General features: G+C 44.1%; 2 protein-coding genes across 19 annotated transcripts in view; one reads left to right on the top strand and one right to left on the bottom strand.

The window, feature by feature from the left end:
* SRGAP2 (SLIT-ROBO Rho GTPase activating protein 2) overlaps nt 1–1,344 on the bottom strand; it is a 196,136-nt gene extending 194,792 nt beyond the window's left edge. For all 6 annotated transcript variants that reach the window (XR_014548983.1, XM_083617107.1, XM_083617110.1 and 3 more), the window contains exon 1: nt 1,206–1,344. Coding sequence is in view for 5 of the 6 variants with exons in the window: in XM_083617107.1 (XP_083473233.1) it covers nt 1,206–1,272 (67 nt within the window). In the remaining variant the exon portion in view is untranslated. The remainder of the gene's footprint in view (nt 1–1,205) is intronic.
* A 332-nt stretch (nt 1,345–1,676) lies between these two features.
* Nucleotides 1,677–15,592, top strand: FAM72A (family with sequence similarity 72 member A). Of its 13 annotated transcripts, XM_083617174.1 has the most exons (6): nt 1,677–3,082; nt 3,177–3,743; nt 5,988–6,187; nt 11,057–11,134; nt 12,372–12,496; nt 14,542–15,592. In XM_083617174.1, the coding sequence occupies exons 2-6, from the start codon at nt 3,723–3,725 to the stop codon at nt 14,634–14,636; spliced, it is 519 nt and encodes a 172-aa protein (XP_083473300.1). In that variant the 5' UTR covers nt 1,677–3,082; nt 3,177–3,722; the 3' UTR covers nt 14,637–15,592. The 13 variants fall into 13 exon arrangements, 12 of the variants coding, with proteins under 12 accessions (XP_083473300.1, XP_083473298.1, XP_083473305.1 ...); XM_083617172.1 differs by lacking the exon at nt 1,677–3,082 and having other exon boundaries at nt 3,510–3,743; nt 6,092–6,187; XM_083617179.1 differs by lacking the exon at nt 1,677–3,082 and having other exon boundaries at nt 3,512–3,747; nt 5,804–6,187.
* Nucleotides 15,593–16,317: the final 725 nt, after the last annotated feature.

Raw genomic sequence — 16,317 nt, 5'->3', positions numbered from 1 at the left:
GGGTGGAGAAGTAGAAGACAAAAATGCTTTCACTGGCTACTGCCTCCAACCCAGGAATCCCAGAACACTTTTATTAAAAAGCCATATTTAGTACAAGCAGCAGAACCTTTAAAAAAAAGAGAGTGTCTCGCTTTTTGTACGTTAAAACATGGTGAAGACAGTGATCTCTCTCAGATCATATCATATCAAGAGGCCACGAATCCACAATAGCTCTGCAATTACTTAAATGAGAGCAGAAAAGCCCTTGAGCACATGTAGTTCACAATTAGAAGCCAGTTAATTTTCCACAAACTCGAAATCACTCTCTCATGCCATCCTCCACAGACAAGCAGATCAAGGACTTCTCATTAAAATGACTACTTCAAAGTTCCCCTATCAAGAAGCATTGTGTCAGGCTATACACGTGCAGGAATGAGGTCTCACTATGAACACATGTATGAAGTAATGCTGAAAACTCTGCAGACACAAAAGGGTTAGGCAAGCGTCTCCTAACTGTGTCACTCAGGATATGTGAGGATGTGAAACCAAACCCACTTGCCTAATGTCACCAAGGTATTTTTTGCATGGAGCACGCCTATCAAGTTGTTGCCATTGCAAACAGAGAACAGCCTTTAATGGACATCTTGCAAAAAGAGCACAGAATCACCAAAACACTTTATCATTGAATATATGCAGTTTCAATTGAAGGGCACTGCAACCAGCTGCCAGAGGTGTGTAGAACAGGCACACACAGAAGGCGGTGATGAAGAGTGAAAGCCTTTTGGTGCATACAGCTGTAAAAGAGCTCCTCTAAGCTGAAATTCAACAAAGCTTCTTAGGCTAATACATACATTTCCCCAGGGGGAGGGGGCATTTACAATCAAAATTGATTTTAAAAAAATACAAATGTATGTTCTATATTCCTCTAGCCTACTCGCAAGCAAAAAAGTGCCATAAAATGAAAGCTATATATATAAAAAGATAGTGGGGTGGATACACCAAGAACCCACCCAAAGAAGCAACAATCACTGTCAATCCCTTCTAACATTGCACTATAGAGAAGCACTGCAAATTCCTGGCGATCTGCAAATGCTTTCCCCTTCCACACCCAAAAATGTAGCATGAGCGCCTGCATATGCAACTGCAGACTGAAACACACACAGAAACACACCATGTTCACATTAAAGAATATATATATATATATATATATACACACATATGCTTACCTTTGACTTGAGTGTCATATTCAGCTATGATCTCCTTATCCTTTTTGAATTTCGCTGGCGACGTCATGTTTTCCTTGCCCCCCCCCAGCAAAAAAAAGATTATCCTCAGAGCAGATCCTCCAGAATACGACAAAATAAATGCAATTTGCGTTCCTCCCAAAAACAATCACTTGGCCAGGCTCGTCTTCCCTCAACAGCAATCAGTCCATGGAGAGAGGGTGGGAGATGGAGTGTGTGTGAGCAGCAGAGACATGCAGATGTGAAGAGCTCAGCGGACAGAAAAGGCAGCAGTTTGGATTCCCTGCACCAAAACCCTTAGCAGCAGTGGTGGTGGCGGTGGCGGCAGCAGCAGCAGCATCAGACTACAGAGAATCTGCAGCCCCCAAAGGCTTTTCCTGATTGCTAACATTAATAGCACAGCCAGGGAGTGGAAGTCTTTCTGCGCAACAACATGTTGTGTGTGGGTTTGACTTTTTCTTTTTCTTTTTATAGAGCCAGAGATGATGCAAATTAAATCCCAAATGGTAGAAGAGATGAAAGCTCCAAAGTCACTTTCTTCAGTTCAACTGCCTGCAAATTCAAATACGTAATTGACTCTCAACCAGTTACAGGCATATACAAAACAACAAATGTGATTGAAAGCTAGAAATGCAAAGTACAAATGCAAGCTACTCAAACTGCAGCATAAAAAAATGCCTCCAATTGAAGAAAAGGGTGCAATAGTTACATTTTAGGTAGAGAGCTGGGGGGGTGGGGTTAATATCATTAGAACCTCCTAAATCCAAGAAAATGGGGAGATGGGGAGACAAAGGAAAACAGCCCCTGCAAAAGCAGTTTTGTGTTCCCTCTTGTTAGTTTAAACAGCAACTAGAGACAGAGCAATATGATATACTAAAAAGGGAAGTCAGACCCAAATCCTCAAATTACTTGAACTACAGGAGCTCAAAAATGAATCCACAAGCCATTGTATAAACAAGACTAATCCCCTTTGGTGTAGCTAAAGCTGCAGATCTTGGTCCAGCCAACAGACCAGCTTTAGGTATTTTTTTTTTATTATCATCATTGTTAATTTTAGAGGATTGAACCCCAAAACGCTGGCAAATTAAAGAGGGAGGGAGGATACATGTATCTGCTGTAAACATCAAAGCTGATTTGGAGCCTGGGGAAACAGAGCAGTATGTGCAAGAGAGATGCAAGCAGAGGAAAGTAAGGACAAAACTTCTTTTTCTGAATTACAAGCTACTGTTGGCAGCAAATGTTAAGAAAAGGGGATTCGAAAAGCCTGGATCCACATCCAAAGAGAGAAACAATGTGGCCAGCAGACAGGAAATGGTAATGGCTCACTGACTAAGGAAAAACAGTGTAATCCTAACCATGTCTACTCTGGTGTAAATCCTACTAAATTCAATGGGATTTATTCCCAAGCAAGTGGAGTTAGGATGAAGAGCTACAGCATGAAAACACAATCGAAATCTGGCATATTTCTGCCCAGTGCTAGCACATTCTGTCAGCCAGCTGTGAAGTAACTATGCAAACACATTTAAAGCCCTCCCTGAAATACAAAGAGAAATCACTAAAACATTATAGTCCATCGCAATAGCCCCTTGCAAGGTCAAAAACCATATTAGGGAAATATCTCTACTAAGCCAACCAAATATCACAAAATAGTTTGCAAGCTTTCGAATTATCCAGTATTCTTCATCAGAGTAAAATTAATGATGGTGACGCCCATGAGTGTGAGTCTCAAGGGAGAATGTGGAAATAGACAGCAGACATTCAGTGAGGCATTTTAGGTGCCATAGATGTTATCAGATTCCAACAAGACTGGCTGGGAAGAAGAAGCATAACCATAGCCACCATCCCAAGTCTACCCTGATGTAATAATAATAATAATAATAATAATAATAATAATAATAATAATTATAATTTTTATTTATACCGCTGGAGTTTCTGGGACAGCTTCAAGGGCAGCTGAAGTTCTTCTGAAGAACTCAAAACCTTGCACACTATTTTGTGATATTTTGGTTGGCCTAATAAAAGTATTGTGCTAATATACTTTTTGAATTTTTCTCTTGGTACAATACAGCTACCTTTACTTTTTGCAAGCTCAAGGCTGTGCTTTCTCCTTTACAAGAAGTTAGCTGTTCAATTCAAAAGTCAAATGCAGCAACATTTGAAGGATATATGCTGTTTTCCTCTCTCAGTCCTTATTTATGTCATAGGCTTGCACAACTTGTGACCCACCAAGCTGAAAACATTCAATTAGTTGGTTCAAGTGCTTGAGAATCTGGCATCTGCCACCCGCCCAATAGTCCCAAGCAAAACCAGAAGGTTTACTGAGTCCACAGCAAACCATTGCACATGGGTGGTGAGCTGTATTCAGCTTGGTGGATCACAGTAAGTGTACAGATCTGATCTACGGGAAGTTAGGAATCCAGCCCTGCCTTTCCTTCTTGGTGCTGCACTTTTCAGGGAGATGATGTAAAGAGGAAATGCATCAGACTAGGAAAAGGGTTTATGGCCTGGGAGGATGAGAAGGTAGGTATATTATTGTCTGGCAAGTAACACTAGACAACTAGCTTAATGGGGCAAGGGAATCCCTCCACGGGAGCTGCTCACCCAGGAATATTAAGAACTAAGACCTATATTTGAGAAGGAGGAATACACTGCTATGGGACTATCTTCTGGGAATAAGAGTATCGCGGACTTAGTTCGGGAAGCCGCAGAGCACACGCTTCGCATGCCACATGCTCCAGGTTCAATCCGCTGCGACTCCAGGTAGGGCCGGGAAGGAAAGGTTCCCCCCTGAAAGCTGGGAGAGCCGCTGCCAGTCTGGGTCGACGCCGCTGAGCTTCGTAGCTTGGACCGACTGTCTGATCTGGAATGAAACCGCTTCAAGGCTCGTTTGCGAGCGCAGAGAACTGCCTTCTCCGGGGATGTATGAGGATCCCTTTAAAAAGAGCTGGGCTTCGACGGGCTTGTGGCTATTTGTGGAGGAATGCTTCTCCCTCGGGGCGAGTACGGGATGCAGGGAGTCCGGCTCCCCCCACCCCCCGCTTGCCGCAGTGGGGAATATTATGGGATGGATGGGACACCGACCCTCTCCCGGTGGACTGGAGCACGGGACGGCTCCAGCAGGGCGCCTGTGCTCGCTGCGGGCTACCAAGGGAACCAGGCAGACAAGACACACGCGCGCGGGAAGAGTATTATAGGATGGAGACTGCTGCTGTACAGCCTTCTGGAAGGAGTGGGCTTCCTTGTGCTGGCGGGAGGCTAGCATTACACGAATTGCAGCCAAGTTGGAAAAGGCGGGCGGATTCCGCTAAGGGGGATATTATGGGATAGGGGATCTACCGCAGGGAATCTGCCATGGGCTCACCCCGAACTCGGGATTCCTCCGTCCCGGACGCGACTGTTACCTGCAGTGCTGCTGCTCGGACGGCGAGTCCTTTCCCCCCATGAGGCGCGTTCCTCAGGCCACCCGCTGCTCCCACGGTTCGCTCCCCTCCGCAGCCCCGCTCCAGCGCCCCCGCCCATTCCACAGAGGAGCACCAATCGGGAAGGGAGGTTCCGAAAGCTGGCGGGCGCTCCAGCCAATAGCCGCGCCCCGCCTCCCTCCTCCCTCAGCCTCGGTCCCGCCACTTTTCTGTATTGGCACCGCCCACCCAGGACAGAGACGGGGCCACTCAGAATGCTCGGAGGGGACAGAAGCGGGTTGCGACCACGAAGGGGCGGGGCATGCAAATACGAGCCCCGTGTGGACCAATAGGAAGCAAGGGGGCGCGTCCTCATGCCCCGCACGTAGGTAGGAACGAGAGATGTTCAGTTTATCCAATGGCAAGCGGGGAGACGTGGGTTGTTGTCTTTTTTACCAATCAGGTGCCGGAGGCGGGCCAGATTTCCCCCAATGGGAGGCAAAGCCACAGATTCAAACTGACAGGGGACTGGGAGGCGACGCGAGGTCTTGCTTCTGAGCATCCCTCGCGCACGTAAAGAAAGGAGCCGTCCAGGTTGGGGTCGCTGGCAGGAGGCAGGGGGAATCCGGAGTCAGTCAGTGAGTGGCTGAGGTGGAATTAAAGAATCCTAAATTGGGGGCAGTAGAATTAATTGGGAGGCGGGCATGTTTCTTGCCCTCGGTGGTTGGGGAGAAGGGAATGATAGGAAGGACCCCGGGGTGTAGGCAGTGAAATAAAGCAGAATTAGCATTACTGCAGGTGCCACATAACACCTGTTCTGCATTTGGCAGCGCCTACACTTTGGAACTCCCTGCCAATTGATATCAACCAGGTGCTTTCGCTGTATTCCTTTCGCGGCCAGCTAAAATAGTTCTTGTCTGCGCAAGCCTTCACAGATGCTTAGAAATGCTGGTGTGGATTTCAATCAGTTCTAGCATTTTAACTTTTTGAATGTTTTAAAATATCGGAATTTTTTCTTGATTTTACTATCTTATCTTTTTGTATATCACTTTTTTCTTTGCAATCAAGGGGCATATAAATTTGAAGAAATAGTAACTAAATAAGGGAAACAGACTTGGATTGGGGGAGGGAGAAAATCTCCCTCAATTTAATAATTAATATTGTTTAATGCTGATTAGGTAGCCTCCAGTAGAAGACTGGAAGGACCATCACAACACTTGATAAGGGTTTTAATCTGTGTGGGTAACGAGGAACGAAGAGGGTTGGTAGTCAAAGCTGATAAACTAAGAGTGTCAGTAAGTCCTGTGGGGGGAGAAAGACCTTGCTGGCCCCAGAAGACAAATTATTTTTTCTACCCTACTGAAAGAAGCACAGGGGCGCCCTGGAATCTCCTCTGGATCAGACTGGCCTTGCCATGTCCACCAGCAGCTGCACTTTTGCAGACAGATGTGTGACTGTGCTGTGCTGCAGGTTTTGCCAGCAAGTGCTAAGTTCCCGGGGCATGAAAGCTGTTCTCCTGGCTGACACAGAGACAGATCTCTACTCCACAGACATCCCTCCCACCAGGTGAGTCAACACAAGGAGACTCAGAGAATCTTGAATTGGCTGTAATTTTCTGTTCCACAGTAAGTATTTTGCTTGGCATCTCTCACACATTTTTTAAAAAACAACAACCTCAAGGATATACAGTGGTACCTCGGGTTACAGACGCTTCAGGTTACAGACTCTGCTAACTCAGAAATAGTACCTCGGGTTAAGAACTTTGCTTCAGGATGAGAACAGAAATCACAAGACGGCACAGCAGCAGCAGTGGGAGGCCCCATTAGCTAAAGTGGTACCTCAGGTTAAGAACAGTTTCAGGTTAAGAACGGACCTCCAGAATGAATTAAGTTCTTAACCTGAGGTACCACTGTACTTCATTGTCCCTGAACCATAGTGACTTATCTGCTTTAGGTCTAAGGTCTAGTTTTGGTGGTCTTTTTCATTCTTAACTTGGTATAGTGTAATGGTTAAGGTGCTGGACTAGGATCTGGCACACAAAATTCAAAGTAGCCATAAAGACAAACCTTGGGCCAGTCACTGTCTGTTAACCAAACCTACCTCACAGGGTTGTTGTGAGGTTGAAAAGGGCACAGGAAGACCCCTGTATGCTGCCTTGAGCTAGGAGGAAAAGTGGGATATAAATGTAATAAAAATAATACTAATGAAGGGTCTTGGCAGAATACACTACACTACAATCACCTAAGTTGATCTGCCAGGTTGCAGATGCTGTGGCTGCTGTCCCAACTCACATGTGTGCATGGACTATGAAAAGAGGTATGTCTTAACCTTTTCTGTCCTTCTGGGTCTTTCATGCACTCATGTAGCATATAGCCCTTATAATATCTGCCATAATGTAGGAAGTATTTTCATTTTGTAAAAATGCAGAATCCAAGACTTGAGGTCAAAATAAAATATTCAGAACATGGGCTTTCTAAAGCAGGCCTGCACAACTTCAGCTATGTTCAGCTCTGGAAATCACAGCAGCCTGTGTAGTCTGTCTTCCTTAATCATCTTAAATTATGAAAGCGGGGCATGATTCTAATATTAGAATAGCACCACCAACGCTGTAACAGTAGGAGAACTTAGTGGCAGTATGCTAGAACTGTCACTTTCACTTCTCTTAATAGTCAGTTTCTGGTCTACAGTATTTGTTGTGGTAACAGTCAAAAGCACAATGGGGGGTGTTGTATAAACCACAGAAAGACATAGTATCTGCTTTCCTACATCCTCAGTGATGGTGAATCAAAGTGCAACTTTCAAGCATGAGAAAAGGAAGGAAGGAGTGTTGGAAGAAGGCGGCAAGTTTCATTGGTGACGACATTAATATACTGTACATGTAGGAAATCATAATAATATTTAATCAAAACTTCTTAAGGGAACCCTAAACTAATGGAACTTTTGTCACAGAGAGCTAGTGCCATCAGCGTGCCTTACTCAAGCTTCAGCAATATGATTGCACATTCAGTAATTCATATGAATAAAAAGATGGCCTGTACTTGGGGGTGGAAGGCTTAATGTTTCTGACAAATCATAGAATAATAGAATTATAGAGTTGAAAAGGACCCAAGGGCCATCTAGTCCAACAATGGAATGCAGGAATCTTAGCTAGATCATACAAGACAGGTGGCCATCCAACCTCTCATTAAAAACCTCCAAGGAGAGTCCACCACCTTGTGGGAATCTGCTCCACTGTCAAACAGCTTTTACTGTCAGAAAGTTCTTCCTGATGTTTAGTCAGAATCTCCTTCCTTGTAACTCAAATCCATTAGTGTGGGCAACAAGGAACAAAGAGGGTTGGTGGTCCTACCCTCCAGAACCAGAGAAAACAAGCGTTCTCCATCTTCCATCTGACAGCCCTTTAGAATCTAATTTTTACTATCATTATTAACTGAGTTCCCAGAAAGTAAAATGATCAGCCAGTACTGCTGGTAATTTATTTGAGAAGGTATACAACAGGCATCCCCAACCTTTGGCCCTCCAGATGTTTTGGACTACAATTCCCATCATTCCTGACCACTGGTCCTGTTAGCTAGGGATCATGGGAGTTGTAGGCCAAAACATCGGGAGGTCCGCAGGTCAGGGGTGCCTGATATACAAGGCCAAAGGGAACTCCACTTGGCTTTCAGGTGGGTAGAACTGGAAATTTATTATTTTTTAAAATATACATAGGAATCTGTGTTATATGGACTCAAAAGAGATGAACAGACATAGAAGACATTGGTCTAGCTCAGTATTGTCTACACCAAGGTAGCCAACTCTGATTAGCCCCAGGCAGCATGGTCAGTGGTCACAATGAGAGGGCATCTGGAACACACAGTTGGCCAACACTGGTCTATAAGGATGGGCAGTGGCTATCCAAGGTTTCAGAGTCTTTCCTAGCCCTACCTGCATATGCTGGGGAGTGAACCTGGGATCTTCTGCATGAAAAGCTTGTGCTCTAGTACTGAGCTATTATCTTTCCTGCCCCATACATAATAGTTGTATATCAGTGCTCTGGGAAACGTATTTCAAGAGAGCAAATATAAAATCAAAGAGTAAAATAATTTTGAACTGCAAAGTGTAAAATGAGTTGTTAAAAATGACACAAACAGCTTGAAATTAAAAGTCTTCCAAAAGCCAACATCAAGATTCATTCAATACAAGTAAATATATATTTTAATCAAATGACAGAAATGTTTCTTAGCTGAGACTTTCCCCACACTTCGATATTATATGGTATAAATGTTAAGTAACTGACAAAACCTTAATTGAATTTATTCTGTGTGGTTACAAATGGTATTTCTATGATAATGTTGAACAATGAAACAATGCTGACTATTACTATTACAGAAATGTGTTAATGGAATTCAGCAAACCTCTTACTTCAAACTGCGATATTAAATGGAAAGCTATGTTTTAGTGCCTTGGGAAATTATTTATCATGATTGGTTTCTTTATAATGTAATAATTGATTAGCATGGCAGCCGGGGGTACTGTACTCTGCTAGGGCTGAGCGGTTAAGGGAGAGCTTAAGTGTTGAGAAGCATCTACATTTTGAAACTCTAAATAAAAAATGGCAACACTATAACTGATTATTGGTAGTAGCTGCTTGCCACCTGAATCCTATCTACCATGGCAACTTCCAGGGATAGTTTTTAAATTTTCTGTCTAATATAGATCAGCTCTGGGAAGAGGTCTGTCTGCTGTGAATTATACAGAAAAACTGTTTAATCCTGTCAGGAATGCAGTAATGATCAGACTGCTTCATTTGTAAGCAAAGGAACACACATCCAAGAGCAAACACAGATTAATGGTTGTTGAAAACTATTCAGTTGCAGGTGCCGATGGAATGATTGGTTGTCGCTTCCTCTGTTGTACAGGATGCTGTCGGCACTCTTAATAAGTCTTCTACACCTGTTCATCTCATTCTGTTGCTATGATTCATGGCTAGCAATAGGTAAAGTGGCTCTGGGCTGCAATGCTGATGGAATGGTCACGCTTGGCTGTAGAGCCCATATCTCCCTCTGCTTCATCATGAGAACCAGAAACGAAATTGCTGTATTGAGTAACAAATATCAACAGACTAATTCTTGGACAGAAGCTCTATGGTAACATATTGCACTGGCTGGTACTCTTCCACCTGGCTGGCTACACCAGGAGGCTGGGTCACACAATTTGGATATGTTTTTAGGGTTGAAGCAGACTAATCTATTGTTACTAAAGAGCAATAGTGAGTCTCTTAGCTATTGTGGAATGATCACAATGGCTTGAACTACAGGGTTCAAGCTGTTTTTGCGCCGAAGGCTGTTTTGACCTCTTATCTGATTTGCTCCTTTTGCAAGCTTAGGCAACAATCCTGAAACCTCTTGCTGTCATGTGGTGCAATCCGTTAAACTAATGGAGCTTTTGTAGAAAAATTTGCTTCAGAACTAGGCCCACTTTGGAAGAAAATTGCTTTCTTACAATGTGACCTTATGCATGTTTAGTTGGAAGTAAATGCCACTAAGTGGACTGGGATTTGTTTTCTGGTAAATATGAAGAGGATTATAGCCTGATCCAAACTTTCCCTTTAACCCCTTACCTAGACAGGTGAGAGGACTGCTCAGAGGCACAAGGACAGAGCACTTTGTCTGTCCCTCCAGCAACCCCCTGTATTTCTGCCTGTGAAGGACACTTGGACTCTTCCATGCCCAGCACCAGTGGCGTAGCGTGGGGGGTGCAGGGGGGGCCGGCCGCACCGGGCGCAACATCTGGGGGTTAGGGTTAGGGGGCGCAAATCCACGGGTTAGGGGGCGCAAATTACTTGCCTTGCCCCGGGTGCTGACAACCCACGCTACGGCACTGCCCAGCACAGAAAGAAGGGGGGGCACTGCTTTCTGTCCCTCTCTGTCTCCTGCAGCTCCCTACACTACTACTCAGAGTGTGGAGTGGTGACCATTGGCCATGTTTCTTGAGGCCGATAAGAGTTGGAATTCATTAGCATCTCATGGGCCAAGAGTTTCCCCTCCTTGCAACGTAGGAGCCAATAACGAATGCCTCTTGTCTTAATTAGAGTGAAACAGCGTTTCATATAAGTCATGGGCATCACAACTTTATAGGGTTTGCTAAAGTGTTTTCTCCAACAGGCAACTCAGCTCGATCATTTTTGAAGAGACAATGCAAGGAAAAGACTACCTATCAAAACTCATTAAACTAAAAGCTGGATCAATGTACAGTTATGTCGTATATTGCCTTGCTCACAATGGCTGTTAGCAAAGAGAGGTTTACAATGGCTGTTGGCACATATAGATTTGTAAACTAACAATAAACAAAGGGAATAGCGTTCTGCTGGAACTTTTATTGCTACAATACTTCACATTGTGAAACTGTGATCAAGTTCATTTTTAACTACCTACAGTCTATTTCTCCCCCCAGTACTGTTGGTTTCATTGGAAACTGCTATTTCACAGAAATCTGCAAATGTAAACTGAAGAATGTGGCCTGTTTGAAATGGTAGGTAAGTAATGCTGCAGTTTAACTTAGCATGGTGTTTTGAACAGCTGTGCGGCCGCTACCTCTTCATTCATTTGTGTGCAAGAGCCTGAAGCGAACTTGATTATCTAACATTCGCTTGAATTTAACTATCAATCATCACAGAAATCCTTGGCTGACCATGTCCAGGATAAATTCCAGCAATAAAATGATTGGCATAAAGAGCTCCCAGATTTACTTGGGATGACTGGACTATTCTGATAGCCTCAGGATTTCCAAAACTATGGTAGTACAAAGCAGAATAGGTTACAGTATTGGCATGTGTTATCTTCACTTGTAGTGTTGACCACCTTTCTCCTGGCTTTCATTCTGTGCTTTAATAGCAGTCAGACAGGCAGAAATGTGGCAGGTGAAGTTTTTCATTGTGCAGAGATGGAAGGAGTTTTTCCTCCTTAATTTCTGCATGTCAGTATGCTGTTGATGGAACAGGGACAGGGTTAAAATAGGAAGGGGGCCGTAGTAACTGAAATACATAAACCCAAAGTAATTTGACTACAATACCGCACACATCAAGGTAGCTAGATTGCCAGTGGGGCAGAAGATAGCCTTCTCTGTGGCCGCTTATCAGATATTCATGAAACAGCGCAATAATTAGCAAATCATTATTTTACCCTGTGGCTTGTGTCCCCCACCCCCAAATCAGAGAAAATGTAGAGAAGTTCAGTATAGATTCATATCTATTCAATTTTCTTCAATTTAATTGCTTTTATTCTAAAAATGTAACTATCAGCTACCATGAAATGGTCCTGGTTTTAGTCATCTCTGTATGAATTTGTCATGACATCAATAATCATTATATCCCATGCTTTCTAGAGCCACAGGGATCAGTAGGTCAGTATTTTCCCATTTTTGTGATATGAGGTGAGGTGAGCTTATGTTCTGTAAAATAGGTTTTATATTTAAGAACAGGCAACATCTGTTGTTAATACATTCATAATATAGATGCCCATTTGGGGGTTAAAAATAAAGTTTCAGGCTGAACATACAGGCTATTTCTGGACTGTTTCCCAAAGGCATCTTGCTCAGTATTTAGTCAAACATTCACAACTAGTTTTACTGGATGGGGTGGGATCCTGTTTTATTAACTTGTTATTTACCATGAGGACATTCATTTTACTGTTGATTTTAGAGCTTACTCTTCTGTCTACTCTTTCACCTAAGAACCTGTGTGTCAGATACTCTTTGTTTGCTTTTCTAGTGGGAATGTCGTAGGATACCATGTGATCGCTCCATGCAAACCTTGTTTGCTGTCCTGCAACAATGGGCACTTCTGGATGTTTCACAGCCAGACTGTTTTTGGAATCAACAGGCTCGATTCTTCCGGTATGGAAAATTTCATTTCACGCACAAAGTTTATTGTTCTTATCCCCTTGGAGTGTTCTGTTCCAAAGCTTTTACTACAGTGAATTGGGTGCCTCTTAGAAAATGTATACCAAGAGAGTTAGACATACTTCAGGCTTGTTGGACCTACTTTAATTTTTATTAAAAGGTCAACATACTCAGGGGTTTTACACACTTCCAAGTTAAGGAACAGGGTGCCTCTGAGCACAAGCACTCAGCCCAGGAATTTGTTTTTAGCACCAGATCTGAGCTCACAGTTCATAAAATAGCAATCCAAAGGGGGAAAGCATGAATGAAAAAGAAGTGATAAATACTCAGGCAAAAACCATCTTGAACTGCCATGTTTGAGAACAAGGCCTCAGATATATAACAGAAGCATAGAATCATAGCGCCATAGTCTCATTTCTGAGCAACAATGTACAGAGCTGAGTGGACTGGGAGGCCAACCAACCAGAAGAGTCTCTCAGGTATACTTGCCTGGAGGTAGAGCCAGCATCCAAAGTCTGGTCCATTCCTAGAGTTGCGCGAACAGCAATTCACATGGTCAGAGGGGTCAGGGAATTCGATGATCATGAAGACAAGCAGGAAGCAGCAAGGTAGGGCCAGAAACTACAAACATTGTTACCAGCATCTGGCTGCTGCTGGGAGTTCTGCTTAAGACGGCTGAATCCAGTGCCTTCTCCTCTGTGCTCTTGAAGGCTGATCAGCTGCAGGTGGAGTCACTCCCCCTTTCTCCCCCTTCAGGCTGATGTTCAGCAGGCGAAGTTGACTCCTGGCCCATGATGCATAGAGTTGGAATTGGACCCCAGGGGTCATCTAGTCTCACCCCTTGCAATGCAGGAATGTCAACTAAAGCATGTATGACAGAGCATGTGGGAAATAACACAATGGAAGCACATACCACCCACAAGCCACACATTTCACCACTGCCTGCAACAGAAACAGTTCCCTGCTGTTCACAAGTTCAGCCTCTATGCGAAAGGGCTCTATATGTGTGTACTGATTTCTGCCCCAGTCAGCATTTCTGCTGCATGCAGTGATGGCAAGGTGTGTCACTGAGGAATATACCCAGAGTGGGGCCAGGTCCCGTGACACCCCACCACCGGTGTTCTTTTCGCATGTGGGTTGTGCAAACCTCTCTCATTTAAACTACTTTATAGTGAAGGGAGGCTGTGATAGAACTTGTTTTCTTGAGAAAGAAATTGTCCCTGCTGCAGCAGTAGGACCACTGTATCTTTTAACAGGGGTGAGGAAAACCTTTGTTCCGCCAGATGATGCTGAACTACAACTCCCATCAGCCCTGGCAAGCCTGGCCAGTGGCCTAGGTTGGCAGGAATTGCAGTTCAGCAACATCTGGAGGGCCAACGGTTTCCCAAACCTGTTTTAACAGGGGAAAAGAGATTTTGGTAGTTGTTGCTCTTCTGTTCTGTGAAATAAGAAGCTACAACTTGCTGAAATTCTCTTATATCAGAGTTGGGGAACCTCAGGCACGGCGACTGAATGCATCCACCCATGCCTATCTCTGGCCTTCAGGACTCTCCACAAAGTTCACACTGACCCATGCCCTTCTTGAGTGCTTTTGCCTGGCTGGAAATCAGCTGTGATAATGCATGGTTTGTACAACCCTCTGGCTTTTGTATGGCTGCAATGTAGCTTAATGTGTAAAGGGTAAGATTTGCAGTCCTTTTACCACCCACTTTTGCTTCACTGCCCCACCCACCACTAGCATTAATTAGGCCCTCAGAAGATTGCTATAAAGGGACATGGCCCTCAGGCTACAGAAGGTTCCCTACCCCTAGTTTATAGGAACCTAGATGCTGGAAGGTTGACCAGCCCCGCTCTAGAATGTGGCATTTAAATACAGAGGTGGAATTATAGGCTTAAACTGCATGTTCATGTTACTTTGTTTATTAGCCTTTATCTATGGCTAGGGTTGTAGCTTCCTTCAGCAACATGTTTTGCTTCATTAGCATGAGATCCTGGTCAGAGAGAGTGCAATGGAAGTTTTTTTGCCTTTTCTTTTTAAGGTACAAACTTACTGCTTTGGGGCAACTTGCCAGATTCAGAGGAAAGCGCGGATGAAGACGCGTCCAGCATCTCTGAAGATGAGTACATCCGATAAATGTCATCAGCAACATGCTGCATGGTGCGCCTCTCACACTGACAAGAAACACGATGTGCAAATCCCAGCAAGGCAGAGGGAAAGCACTTCAAAGGGTAATAATACCTGTTGACCTTACACCGTCTGATCTGCTGGGCATCCTGTTGTACAGGACGACTAGGATTTGAAGGTCAAAAGGCAGCCCTTGCTCCCTTTCCAGAGAGCTACCCACCATCAGTATGTCCCCCTGGCTTCTGCAACTGCTTGCTGTTTCCCGTGTCCTACAGAATGGTGTTTATGTACAGAAGATCAAGGAATGAGCTCCACATCGCCATCACTCATGGTTGCACTATAAAAGGTCTGGAAGTGACACGGGGAAAGATCCAGTGGTGTTTGATATGGCAAGTTATCTGTTGGCCTGCATGACTCCTTTTCCCTGTTTTGCTGGCTGAGTCAGGGGTTGTGCATGGCCTCTCTTTAGGAACCACAGTTAATGCTGCTACAGAGCACCGGCAGTGAATACTGACTCTGTGCTGTTGGCTGCCTTCCAGCATCCCATGTTTGCATAACATATTGGGAAGCTCTTAAATCTAGGTATTTCTGCTTCCCTCGTGCAAGCACAGCACAATGTTTGGTTCTGCTCAAAGGCCAGATTTCGAGGAAACCTACTGAATAGCTTTTTCTCTGCCAGCGCACATACGGCCAACAAGTGTGAGGACATCGCCTGGGAACTGGCATGCTTCCCTGCTCCTGATGGAAGGAGAAGATGCAAAGACATGCTAACAAAAGAAAACAGAGACCCCAGCTTCTGGACCTGCAGATATCCCCTTTAATGCGTGCAATCAAGAAACAAAGAGGCTTCAAAGAATAGTGTCCAAGCGGCAGCATTTGTAACTGTGTTTGCCCATTTCTCCAGTTGTTTACAAGAAGAAACGAGTGAGAGTGATGCTGAAAGAGTAGTAAATGCAGGGCCAGGTGTTTTTTTTTTAAAAAAATTCCTTCTGGTTTCTCTACTGCTGGCACAAGAGTATTCCCTATGTAGCTAGTGGTACAGTGCCTTTTGGAAAGAAGGTAGTAACCAGGCATGGCTTGAATTGCATCTAGCCAGTGGTGCACTGAAGTCTAAAGTAGCAGAAGCAGCTAAGTAGCTGGAGGTAGAACATTAAACTTTTTCACAATGATGTAAGTGTTATCTGGAGCATGATTTTTTTAAAGTGTACTAATATCCTCTTTGGAAGAAGGAAAAAATATGAGAATTTTCAAGCTGTGTTGATACTTTCAGCACACTAGTTTATAGGGCACTTTAGGGCCTGGTGGAGATCCAGAATCTTTGCTGTGGTGAGCCTACAACTCTAGTCCCCACATTGCTTTCATTCACTTGAATGGAGCTAGTCATAAGTTCAGGGAGCAGCTTATTCCAAATGCTTCCTGGATTTTGCTGGTGCTGTTGGTGTTTGCAAGATAACTTGAGGAAGATGGTGCTAAATGAATTTCCAGAAGTCGGTTATGTTTTACGTTTTCTTGGTGCGTAGGTGTGATCATTATGTGAAACCCTCCAAAAGTTATAGACTGACTCAGTCATTCATAACAGTGGAAGTGTCTGCTAGTAAGTGGTGCAGTGAGGTAATTTAGACTTTCAATTTAATGAGTGTTCTCACTCACTCTCTCTCTCTCTCTCTCTCTCTCTCTCTCTCTCACACAC

This window comes from Podarcis filfolensis (assembly GCF_964270895.1).
Source record: "Podarcis filfolensis genome assembly, chromosome: 6".
NCBI classification, from domain to species: Eukaryota; Metazoa; Chordata; class Lepidosauria; order Squamata; family Lacertidae; genus Podarcis; species Podarcis filfolensis.
The sequence above is the reverse complement of the archived record's forward strand: the minus strand, read 5'-3'. Positions and strand labels throughout refer to the sequence as shown.